The sequence below is a fragment of the Ixodes scapularis genome, unplaced genomic scaffold (assembly GCF_016920785.2).
Source record: "Ixodes scapularis isolate PalLabHiFi unplaced genomic scaffold, ASM1692078v2 PGA_scaffold1__304_contigs__length_218370807, whole genome shotgun sequence".
NCBI classification, from domain to species: Eukaryota; Metazoa; Arthropoda; class Arachnida; order Ixodida; family Ixodidae; genus Ixodes; species Ixodes scapularis.
In genome coordinates, this window is record NW_024609846.1 from 59,886,404 (window position 1) to 59,899,026 (window position 12,623).

The window sequence follows — 12,623 nt, forward strand, 5'->3', positions numbered from 1 at the left end:
CTCTCGTTTCAGTCAAGAGTAGAATATCCCTCCCAGTTTTTCTTCGGAGTTAACAAAGCATCATTTCGTGATACAAATTTAACAAAACCATATTTGGGGAATGTACTTTGAAGTCGGGAATTGTACTTTCCTCGGGAAGTACCAGAAAAAAATACTTTAAGTAAAGTGCAAGTACATACTCAGAGAATGTACTTCAGGTAAAGTACACAACCTACTTGAAGTAGTACTTTAAGTACAATGTACTTAATGTGCTTCCCAACACTCTATGAATTATAACTAATATTGCTCCGCTTGGTTCTAGGGGATCTAAATTATGTATCACTCATAGCATGGCTGTGGATACCGTATCTCCCACAACGTAAATAAATGTGCCCATTTCTTTCAGTCCGAAATGTGTACCAGCAAATTGCAGCTCGACTTCCGTTAGGTTATGGCTGCTGGAGAAGTTGTCCCGCCAACGGACACCGGCTGGAGAGTTGCCCTTCTGGCGGGACTCGTGGCATTCTTGGCTTTGGCCAGCTTCCGATCTTCGGGTTTCTTGTACGTTGAAATCATGAACGAATTCAGCGTGGACCGTGGCTCAGCATCATGGCCTGTCAGCGTGCTTGGGACACTTATAGATATTGGCGGTAAGTGAGTGACCCGTTAATTTTACCTATATTATGCTCTAGGCATTTTCCCAAGGCTTCTCACAAAGTGACTTAAGCGCTAGACGAGACTTACTCGTAGCGCTTTCATTCATGTGATCAACATGAGATGTCAGAACCGAAGACATTTCCTCATTATATGACTGAAGCGGGCCATTTATGAAGAACTTAATGTATTGCTGGTGCGCCCTTATATTATTATTATTATTGAGTTTGTTTCTGCTGAAGTAATCACAGAACCTAAAAAAAAACAAGAACTGCTAAGTAAACTGATTCTTGAAGCACTTCTTATTACTACCTTGTAAGAAGTGAAGGATTTGTGGTGGTGGTTGTTTTTTCAGGTGTATTGTCAGGCCCACTGACCCGATACTTTTCTGTGTCTACTGTCCTGCTGATAGGCACACTTATTGCAACGCTTGGTATGATACTCTCCGCTTTTGCTCCTGGTATTTTCTGGATAACTATAACTATGGGAATAATTCACGGTAAGTGGAACCGTTTTTGGTATAATACATGGGTTCCAAGCGGCACCTATGCACCTCCCAGAACTAAATCACTCGTGATGGATATGTAAAATATGAAATAAATAATTTACGAAAACTATTAAATATATATATTAACTTAATTCATTGTTCATGTTAATTCTTCTATTCTCAAGATCCGGAGATATTAAACCTCGGGTAATTATATATATGGCGAATAAGAGCCAGAGATTCCTGTGTTATTATAATATGCCTGTCGACTCTGCAGCTAATTTTAAAGGCTACTCGATGCTTCCCTCAAGACACGCGCAACAGGTCGGTGGCGCCAGCCAACGAGTAGTAAACAAACTACCATTTGAAAGTGGGTGAAAGCAGGTGCAGTGTAGCGCTCGTTCGTCGGCTACGGCTGCATTTCAGCATTTTTGCAGTTCCCTTCAAACGAGGGTGTGCACGCAATTATTCACACTATATTGAAGCAAAAAGTATCACTGAGTTTTGTACACGTTACACAAGAAAGTAATATTTACTAACAGTTACTTCTCGTTAAGACTATTCAAATAGGTTATTTGATTACTTGATAGGAAATGTAATTGGTCATTACTTGAAACAAATAAGCGTTACTTTCCCGATTTCTTCAGACTTTAAAAACGGCCATCTTTTTGTCGGTTTGAAAACGGGCCTTTTGTACTGTCAATTGCTGGATTATAATCACTCGATTACAAACTTTTTATATTCTCAATCTACCACTTTGTGTAGCCTATGCCCCTGTCAGTGAATTAGTTCTAGGATTCCATGGGAATAAACTTGTTGAAAAAAATGCGCCGTTAAAAAGGGAAGGGGGGAAGCTTCTTTGTATTAACTTGGGCAGTTAGGCAAAAAAGGACCTTGGAACAGCCCAGTCCAGGTCACAGTAGAAGGCTATATTCGCAACTCCAGCGCCCTATAGGTGGCGGGGCGGTAGTTTCAAGATGGCGGAAGAGACGGGGATAGATTCTCCAGGATATCCCGTGCGCCTGCTCGCTGACGCTGTTCAGCGCGCTATAAATGATTTATTTGTCTACAAATGCGAAGCGGTTAGGGAGGGATCATATACCAGGTGACGGAGATGCTGATGCACGCTAGGAAAACGAGCATGCTGATATATAAAAGTTGCAGAAACCTCAAAGCGCGAAGCTTTGTGGTGAGCGAGCGCGTTTTATGCACAGGCCACGTTACTGTTTGTGGCAGAATCATTTTGAGGGTGATGAAGATATGTTTGCGCTTTGCCTGACCATTAGTGCTCTAAAAAGAGAGCCGCGAACGGTGACCGTCAAGCTTCGGAAGAGCAGCAATACATAGAATTGGTGTCTTCGCTTCACAGCCTCTCAAATAGCAGCTCACCGTCTTGGTTTTAGTGTATTGCAACACGTAATCAAACAACAAGCGGGCTGCCGTCAGTCTGACGTGCAGCCCGCTGAGGTCAGACTGACTGCCTGGACTATAACAAGAGGCTTGATGACGGCGCAATATAAGATATTAAACAGCTAAAGTGCGTATCAAAGAGTACCGAAAAACAAAACCAAAAACACCGAGGTTTTGCAGTAGGGCCAAAAAAAACCTGATTACTTTTTTTTTTTTTTGCAGTCATTTACATTTACTTAAGCTATTTTAATTAGTTGCGCAACTCTGCTGTCAAGCCGCTCGTGAAAGTTGGTAGGGCCGGTTGAACGTCAGTGCGCTGTACGTCCAACTGAAGTTTAGGGGTGTCGTACGCTATGCAAAAACTACCTATTAACATAATCGGCGTGTTTAGGGGTTTTGTTTATTTCTCTATAAAATTTTTTTTTTAATATACCGTACATTTTTTGTACCGCGTTATTTGCAACGTTGCGGTCCCTCTGGCCAGAACTGCGCGTTCTAAGCTCTCGTCACAAACGGCCGGCTAACACAGACGCGCTTAAAATGCTTCGAGCATTTCTTTCTTTGCTTTGTAAATACCTGAAAGCAAGTGCGGGCATTATGTCTTTTTAAAGTGCCTGGAATAAATGGTCATGTTCCTTGTAACGGCCTTAAAACGCGAACCCATTGCCGATTTGTATTGCTCGACAGACAGTTGCGCGACGAGTTTTTTCCTACTCACGACAGAGAATAGACTTTCTGTAGACTGTACTATAGAGTTCTTCATTATTAGAAGGAGCGTTTTCCGTCACTTTGACCACAGATTGAGCTGGCGGCCATGCGCAAGACCATAAATCTGCAGCGTATGCAATACACGAAAAGTCCATAAGGAAATTAGACCTCCCGGTCCTTTGTGCTAGGCTGTTGCAAGGCGGAGCACAATAATTTATTTTTTAACGCGCTCACTTTTTTTGTTAAAACGGCTTCACGCATCAAGGCCGACAGTCCCTGCCACCGTTTCCGCGCCGCCATCGCCGCTGCCGTCCTCGCTCCTCTGGTTCTCCGTTCGTCCGCGGGAGGGCGAGCGGCGCGCTGGAGTTGCGAATACTGTGAGAGTTTGGCCAATGGGTGGAGCCTGTCGCCCGCTAGCACAAGTGGAGTTTACGATAACACAAAATGGAGGATTTTTCTTTCGGTCACTCTACCTACGTGCGCTAGTCCAAATGCGCGGTTAATAGTTGTTTTATAAAAACAATTTCTCGTACTCTGACATTTTGTTATGCCTGCAATTGGTCATTTTATTCAAGCACTGGCCACCATTTATTGATCTCCGACACCCAACTTTTAGCTGTATTTCTTTTGGTTCTAAAAAAAATTAGGCTTTCTCAAACAAAGATTATGCTGACGATTGAGGGCAAGGTTCGCAGTGCCTCTCCTTGATGGCGCCCGTCGCGGCACTGAATTTCGGTGGTGGTTATTTTTGAGACCTAACATCAAAAATATTTAAAATTTACTTCTCAGAAAAGTTTAAGGTCATATAATTTAGGTGATCGTAGCAGATAACTAAGTTTGAGCTTCTGACTACGTGTGCAGCACCAAAATTACTTACATTAGCGATAAGCACTAATATTAAAATGGTGGACATCAGCACACCATGCGCGCCTAATCCAGAGTGGGTTCGAAATCTGCTAACAGAAAATGGCGCAGGAAAGGTTCCACCTCCTGGTTGCCTTACTTCCAGCTGTGGTTGTTGGACTTTCGGTATCTTCAAAAGATTGCAAAACTCTCCCAGTATGAAGGGATCTGGGTCTCAGTAGCTCAATGGAGCAAACAGAATCTAACTTGGTTGCTCGAAGCGGCGTTTGTGCTCGCTCGCGCGAAACCTACGCAACGTCACGAAGGGATGCAATCAAGACTTAAAGGGATACTGAACCGAAATTTCGAGCTCACTAAACAAGGCCGGGCGGATAGGTGGGAAGCTGCAAAACAAAAAAATATCACTCATACGGCGATATATCTAACGGATCGCCGTATATTTTGCAAAAAAAGTGCGCGATTGAACCCGGCCGACGAGGCCGACGAGACAAGGCACGTCACGATTCCCATTCTCTCTCCTCCTCGCTACGTCCCGTCAAGCTGGTGAACCGAAGCGAGGAGGAGAGAAGCGAGGCCGCTTCTCCTCATTCTCAATTCTCCCGGAGGATAGTTACGTGAAAGAACTCGCTTGATCGCGCCCTTCTTTTCCAAAAGTACGGCCATCCGTTTGAGATATCGATGTACGAGCGATGTTTTGGGGTTCGTAGCGTCCCATTCAACACTGTTGCAGCCTTACTTTGCTAAATCCGAATTTCTGTTCAGTACCCCTTTAAACTCGAAAAACGGTGCATACTTGCAAAATGCCGACGACTAATCTTACATCTCAACATATATTACTTTTTTTTTGCCACACTTATCCTTTGTCATTATCTGTTTTTGGTTATCTTGGGGAGGACCAGGGTAGAGTTGTTTAGAGACGGGTTTCAATTTTTTAAAGAGATATGGAAATGTATTCTTCAAAACGGTGAATAAAAACACAGATGATATATTAACCTTCTTTCGTTCAGCTTGATGATAATCGTTTTATCATTTGTTGTTCACAAGATTTAGAGGCTTATGAAGTGGACATATTGGAGCAGTTTTTGTTCAAACTGAGGTGACATAGAAGTCGTAAGCTTTAAAAAGCAGGGGAGACGAATGAACAGATGGTAATGGTTACGAGTGATTTTAAGTGACTAAATTGTGTTGTGATTACTACCGAATAAAAGTAATAATATATTTGCCAAATTACTGAAAAATTAAGCGATTACAAGTAATTTGATTACTTCCCATGAGTACCGCACAAGTCTCGTATCATGAAATATTTTGAAAATATTGTTGGCACGTTATTGATTACCTGCTCTTCTAAAAAGGAAGATGGCCTTTGACAGGTGACAGATATTCGCATTTTCCTCGTTTTACCACACGCAAGTCATAAGGTCCTTTCTCTCCGCCGTATTTCAGCTCCGCCCACTTCGTTTGATAATGCATAGTCGGACATATGAGAATAAACTACCCGCTGTGTAATGGACAGGTCAACGTACATTTAAATAAAGTGAAATTTTCTTTGCCTTGGATGAGAGTAGATAACACGTCCCCATGCTTTCTTTAAAAATTGAGTAGTCGCGACTAAGCGTTTAAAGTAAAATGCAAATGAAAAAGACACTTATAAAATAAACTACCTATAAGGTGAACCGCTGTATGTAAAGCTAGAATCCTGTCTTTAAGGCAGTCGACACACAAGTTCAGAAAACGCATATAATTCATAGCCTACACGGCTTAGAGCTGAGATAGTTGGGTGATGCTTACGGATAAAACCAGTTGAACGTATATAGATATATAGAAAGGCAAGTGAACGCTGGACTATATACTGTATATTATTAAGAACCTTATTGTTCTTCCTCCACCTTGGTTCCCTATACTCCGGTTTGAAGTGCTTAAAACGCGGAACTTCTTCATATACCCCAAAAATATTTCCTTCATAAAAACTTTTTTTTTCTTTTTTATGTAGCGAGACTGATGGTGCACTAATAACCCTCAGGCTTTTATTTAATGGCCAGCGCCTCAAATAGTTGACGCGCAAGCGTGCCTCTCTTCCTTCCAACGATGTTGATGTTATTAAACCTTGCCATGCATTGTCACTCTCGACAATGAACTGGTAGCTGCCCTCCTGCAGATATGCTTTTCACTAAAGCTGCATGCCAACGCGTTAGTTCATTAATGCACCGACCAGTTTGGTCTATATAAGATATCCCACAGTTTAATAGAATGTTATATATAACTTCTTTCTCACATATGGAGTACTTCGTTTTGTGAGCGGTGCCATACACTTCTCCCTCCTTGTTTGGCCCTTGGTTTAATGACGGCACTTGGTATCTTCCTTGTTCGACACAGAACGCAACACCCTGGATGCCTTAAATTACTCCAGTCTTCTTTAATCCGTGGTAAAGGCCGTAGATGGAGAGCTTAAACACTATATGTTGTCGAGATTACTTTTTCGATTGGTTAGTGCTCTCAGGTTTTTGGTTGGTGGCCTTCCAGATATATTTAGAATTTGATACCAATAATCTACTGGTTATTCAGCTGCCTATAGTCTACACTCTCAAGAAAAAAGGGTGTGTCGTTACACTCTTTGTCCCATGTAATACACCCCAAAACTTCAATTCGACGTACAGCATCCTATAATCGAACAGACGGCCCTAAAGTTTACGAGTGGCTTGATAGCCGTTTGGTACAACTTATTAAAATAGCTAATGTACGTTTTACTGACTACAAAAAAAAATAATCGGGGTTTTCTTGGCCCTACTGTAAAAACTCGGTGTTTTCTTTATGTGGTCTTTGATACGTGCTTTAGCTATTTAATAAGTTATATCGCACCGTTCTCAAGCCCCTCGTAAAATTCGGGGCCGTCTGTTCGACTATAGGGCGCTGCACGTCGAAATGAAGTTATGGGGTGCATTATATGGGACAAAGGGTGTAAGGATACACCCTTTTACACCTTTTTTTTAGAATGTAGATATTTTTAACAAAGCTTAGTTTAACCTGATTGGGGCATGACGTTTTAAGGGTAGATGTTATAGCTGTGGTAGACACCCTGGTTTAAAGTGTTCTTAACGTCAGGAGTCAAATGGGAGAAACTTTTTATATGATCTGGCTTGGTTTCTCACCCATACGTGTCCAACCGTAAATTCTAGGGTACAATCTGGAACCTTATGTTATGTATGGGGAATTCATATGTGAAACCCAGGCAGCTTTGTTGGAAGCATATCATTACATGCTTTAGGACTTCACTGGATTGGTCAGGAACCTCCATGTTACACAAAATTAGACAGTCCTACATATTGAAAATTCACCTCAGTCTTGGGAAGCTTAATGACTTTTTGAATGGCAGTACCGCAAGCAGCGAGAAAGAAATCGCTAAAGCCACGACAAACACATCCAATGAATAAACCAATGTTTTGCAACGCTCAAGGCGATCCCCAGTCCAGGCAACCATGGACATCATTCTTTCAACTCAGGCTATACATGTGCTTAATAGGAACCAATGTTTGCGCTACCACCAAAACTTAAAGCAGTCGAAGAAGTTACGCCAGTAAGACTTGTCACATCCGAAGCTCCAAATAAAGAAGCATCGCTAATCATCAATGAAGGAATTAATTCTCTGCAAATCTTTAGAGCTAAGCGCATTCAAAGATAACAATTGGCTCTACCGTTTTCTTTTTTTTTTTAGGATTCTTCACTACATTTTTGTCGCTGAGAAGAGTGACGCACTCTTCCTATTACAATTTATAACTGCCAGTGAATCGATCAGGACTGGAAATGAGGTTTTACCGGTGGTTCAGTCCTGCAAATGTGAGAATCTCACTTCCAGAAACTCAGTCTTACGCGAAGCCTTCTGGCCAAGAAGCATACGTATCCGCCAAAAGCCTTGTAGCGCAATGCGTTCAACCAGACACAAATCTAAGCGAACGTAGAAAAACTTACTGGCAGTATGACGAGACGACGCGAGCAAAGTCATCCGTCTTGCAACAGAGCAACGTAACACAGCAACCTCAATCAAGATGACAAGGGTTTCGGGGTCACCGTCTGAGTGAAAGCATTGTTCGCTCTAAGAGAGATTCGTACATACGTCAATTCAAATGAGCAAGTCTTCCCTTGAGGTGCTGTCGCATGTAGCACGGGAAAGAAAGCTGAAGTTGGGCCGTTTGGATCAGGAGTTGAAAGATCACATTCATGAGCTTCGAGAAAAGGGAGTAATTATTTATAAGGCGGTCCTCATTGCCCCTGGCTGGAGAATCGTAACAATGAAGCAGCCCAGTAAGCTTCCTGAGAACGGTGGCTCGTTGACACTTTACCAAATGTGGGCCGAATCTAGTATGAGCAGAAAGAATCTCATTCCTAGAAAAACTACGCGTACTGCCAGAAAGATCTAACCGACTTTATATATCAAGAGCGAGTTTTAGAGCGCAGCTCTTAGGAGCCAGTTTCCGGCATTATGTGTAAATGTCCCCGCTGAATTTAGCGGAAAAATTTCCCCGCTAAATCTAGCGAAAAAATTTCCCCACTAGATCTAGCGAGAAAATTTCCCCACTAAATCGCAGCGAAAAAATTTCCCCGCTAAATTTAGCGCAAAAATTTCTCCGCTAAATCTAGCGGAAAATTTTCCCTGCTAAATCTAGCGGAAAAATTTCTCTGGTGGGTCACGTGACACCCCCAGGTCACGTGATCCCCCCACGAGGTCACATGACCCCCCCCCCTCCCCGAGGTCACATGATCCCCCCCCCCCCTCCAGTACCCTTCCCTACTCTTCCTCAAGAGCTGCGCTCTAATTCGGCGTTACAGGGAGTTGTAAATAGCTTCCATTTTTTTTTACTATCGGAGAAGTTCCCAATATATAAAAGTCTGGAACACATGGTCATTACCTGAAACCAACTGGTTTCAAGCTAGTGCCGGTACGTGTCTTAACTCTTGAACAAGGAAGATCTCAGCAAATCTCCGTGATGGGGTCGTAACGACAAGAGAGAAATTACTGTTCTAGTTGCAATTGCTCTGGGAGAGTCCGTATTGACACCCCAGTACACAGAGAAAACAAGACGTCATTCAGATAGATTTTTTAGACACTTGGGACATCTAGCATTCCTCGAGCCACTGAAGCACGGTCGAAACAATGCAGAGGTACATCGACACCATCATAATACTATACGTGCACGAGCAAAGAAATAATCTCGGACTACTCCCTAACGCCGAGGCTCTCTGTATGCTCGACTTGTTCGTTGCTCATCGAAAGGAGATAGTTCTATTTTTTAAGCGTTCATGCCGGCCGCGTGCACAAGCCATTTGCAGACCCTCATATCTGACTTCAATAGCACATGAAAGTCTGAGATGAAAAGTTCACGTCTTGAAATGCTAATACCATTGCGAGTAAGTTGACAAATAAGGAAGAAAACAGTAGTAAGCTCGGCGACTTCATCGATGAAGCCACTGCATGCTGGGTGGTTGAAGTGTGGCGTTTGCTTCATGATAAGCCTGACACTGCCCATATTGAATTTGAGAAACGCGGTTATGGCGAATGTTTGTGCTGCGGTGTATTTCAAATGTGGAATCTCTTGGACATATTATCCACACCAAATTATGAAAATAAAGTTCGCTATTGAAGACTGGTTTTCAAATTGCCAAACCTTTTCAAAAACGTTCGCGTGCCATTTAATATCGGGAATTTTTCATTTCTAGATATATGTGAAAATTAGTGTCTTGCGAGTATTCAGGTATTTACAAACTTTTATGCGTTCAGCTGTATTTAGCTGTACTTATAGCCTTGACCTTGCTATTTTTAAAATAATAGGCAATATTTACTAGTTGCTTCTCAAGTAAAAGTAAAAGCCAAATCTTAATTTTATCATGTTAATATTACCCTTTTCGCCCCTATGTAATAAAAACACTTGACAATACTGACTAATATTATTTCAGGAATTGGCTCAGGAACCATAATGACGATGCTCCAAGTGCAGCTGAGTGCCAACTACAAGAGATACAGAGGAATGGCTCATGGAATCATGTATGCCGGTGCCACACTGTCTTCGTTTGTCATCCCGCCGTTGCTACTCTTTTTGCTTAGACACTACGACTTTCAAAGTACACTGCTATTGTTTGGAGGCGTCCTGCTTCACACCTTTCCAATCAGTCTCATTTTGAATATCCAGCAGAAGAACAATCGTGAGTTACAGTGTAAGCAGCAAGGGGCAAAATGTGACGAGTTGCACATTCCCAACAATAACATGTGTGAGGAAATTCCAAGCAACCATGAAGCGTTAACCGTACAGGGAACTTCCCTACTGAAAGTTGTTTCAGAACTGCTACGTCTCCCGACTTATTACACTATTGTCATCTCGTGGCTAGTCATGTGCTACAATGTCGACATTTTTGCGGCGACGATCGTCGACTTTGCTACCGACAGGGGAGCTTCGAAACCTGACGCGGTCTATCTGCTCTCCTACATGGCCATTCCAGACCTTCTCGGGCGCCTCTTTTTGCCCCTTCTTGCAGACCAAGAGTACTTGCGTCGAAGCACACTAGTTGCCTGCAACTTTTTTTTCATGGGAATGGCCGTCCTGATATTGCCCGATGTGAGTTCGTATGTTAGTCTGGTGACTGCAACTCTGGCAATTTCCTGTTTCTTGGGAACTGCGTTGACCATGCACGGTGTTGTGATGGCGGACAATGTTGGCTTGAAAAGGCTGCCGGTAAGCTACGGCCTCACTGGTGCTTTGTGTGGACCTCTGCTTTTCGCCAAACCTTTTTTTATTGGTAAGTAATATACGTAACTTCGTTTTATGACTATCCGGCCAATGGTAGGGTGTCTTGTTTCTGTTGTGACGTTATTTTCTTCTGGCTTATAATAAGAAGCGTGGAGTTTTGTTGTAAAAATTGTTGTTAAAGTATATACGTTGTTAGGTTTAAATTTCAAACAGTTTAAGTTTGCCAAATGCTGGGTGAACTTGTTTTTAAATATGTTAAAGCAGATTTGACTTTGTTGTTTAGTAGGTGAGGGGCCTCGATAGCGTCCCACTCTAAGAGAAATTTGTATCACCGTACATTTTTCTAATGGGGAAGTGTATGTGTGTTTAATAAGTGAAAGTTTTTAAGTCAGTAATGGTCTACTTGGGAACAGCACATACCACACCATATTATATAATTTATATGGAACAAGTTCTGCAATGAAGTGCACTATATTTGAACAAAATGAATACAACAAACAATTACAATATTTAAAAAAAGTGTTAACATGCACATTTTACAACACAATAAACAGGAATTAAAACGAACTTAAAAAAGGCTTTCATTTGACGACCCCAGATGTCAGTATTTATTTGAAAGGCACAGTGGCTAGCAATATGAGCTGGAATGCGGGAGCGGCGATCACGCAGTACAGCCGAAGCAGTCTAGCGGTCCACGTGCCCAGCGGTGGAGCGGCAGCGGGGATCTTCATATTCGTGGACGCATCCCCCGCGCGCGATACCTCCGTCCTCCTCTTCCGCCACGCATATGATAGCAACAATTACTTTTCATTTCGATGTGCGCGTCATCAGATGTGCGCTTGCCCTCGTGGCCGCGGTGCATAGTAGAACGCCATTGCGACAAGCGCGCACCTGACGCGTACGCTATGATGCGGGCGGCGGAGAAGGGATATATCGCGCGCGGGTGGTGCATTCACGAATCTCAGCACCGCCGCTGCCGCTCCGCCGCTTGGCTCATTGACCACTATACAGGGTAAGCTGTACTACTTGGTAGCCACTCGCGCCTTCCAGCTCATATTTCTAGCCACTGTACTTACCTCCTGGTTGTAGGAATTCTCTTACTGCTACCCGCCTCGGAGAATGGCTCACCGCACTGGTTCAACAATACGCAGTCATTTAGTGGCTCTTATCACCACGCGCCAAAAGCCCAAACGCCCTTGCGCTTACGCTGCGAAGGCTTTTTATCAGCGGCGGAGCGCTGCTTGCGTGTCCAATTTCACCTGGCCCCCTCGCGGTAGAAATTACCATGACCGATTTGGCATCCCAGCAACCTGTTCACGATTTGGATCCCCAAGTTCCCCACAAGCTGAAGTTTTCAATAGCGGTAATTTCTGTTCACTTTCCTGGTAATGAAGTAGAAGTCGTCATCAAGAAAGGTGTATTCCTGAAATATATACCTGAAACAAATTCACTTGTTCAAGAAAAACCTGTAACACAGATATTTATAGCCTACTAGCATTATAAGGTTTATTCAGTGCTGTTTGCATTTCAAGGAAAACAAAAAAAAATGCAATTGTCTTGAAATTTTAATTTTCCAGCGCCATATACATGTTTTTGCTGAATGTTAGCAACAAGTGAATATTTCTTGAGAAATTCCAGTCACCTCTCCTAAATGCGTCTATATCAGATATCAATTCGTTTTGGTAAGCCGGCCTATGCATTGGATTTTGCTTCTATGAAGTAAGAAAGAATCATGAGGAATGCAAACAAAAATAGGTGCCAATATGGCAGTTGTCTCACGCTTTATA

At 42.7% G+C, this 12,623-nt stretch overlaps 1 protein-coding gene across 1 annotated transcript; it reads left to right on the forward strand.

Moving 5' to 3' along the window:
• Positions 1-10,068: 10,068 nt before the first annotated feature.
• LOC120848426 (monocarboxylate transporter 12-like) lies at positions 10,069-10,893 on the forward strand. The gene has a single exon (XM_040220389.1). The coding sequence runs from the start codon at positions 10,069-10,071 to the stop codon at positions 10,891-10,893; it is 825 nt and encodes a 274-aa protein (XP_040076323.1).
• The last annotated feature ends 1,730 nt before the right edge of the window (positions 10,894-12,623 follow it).

Bases quoted from the DNA above. Each gene is read 5' to 3' on its own strand.
- LOC120848426 (XM_040220389.1), top strand. From the start codon at position 10,069: ATGACGATGCTCCAAGTGCAGCTGAGTGCCAACTACAAGAGATACAGA.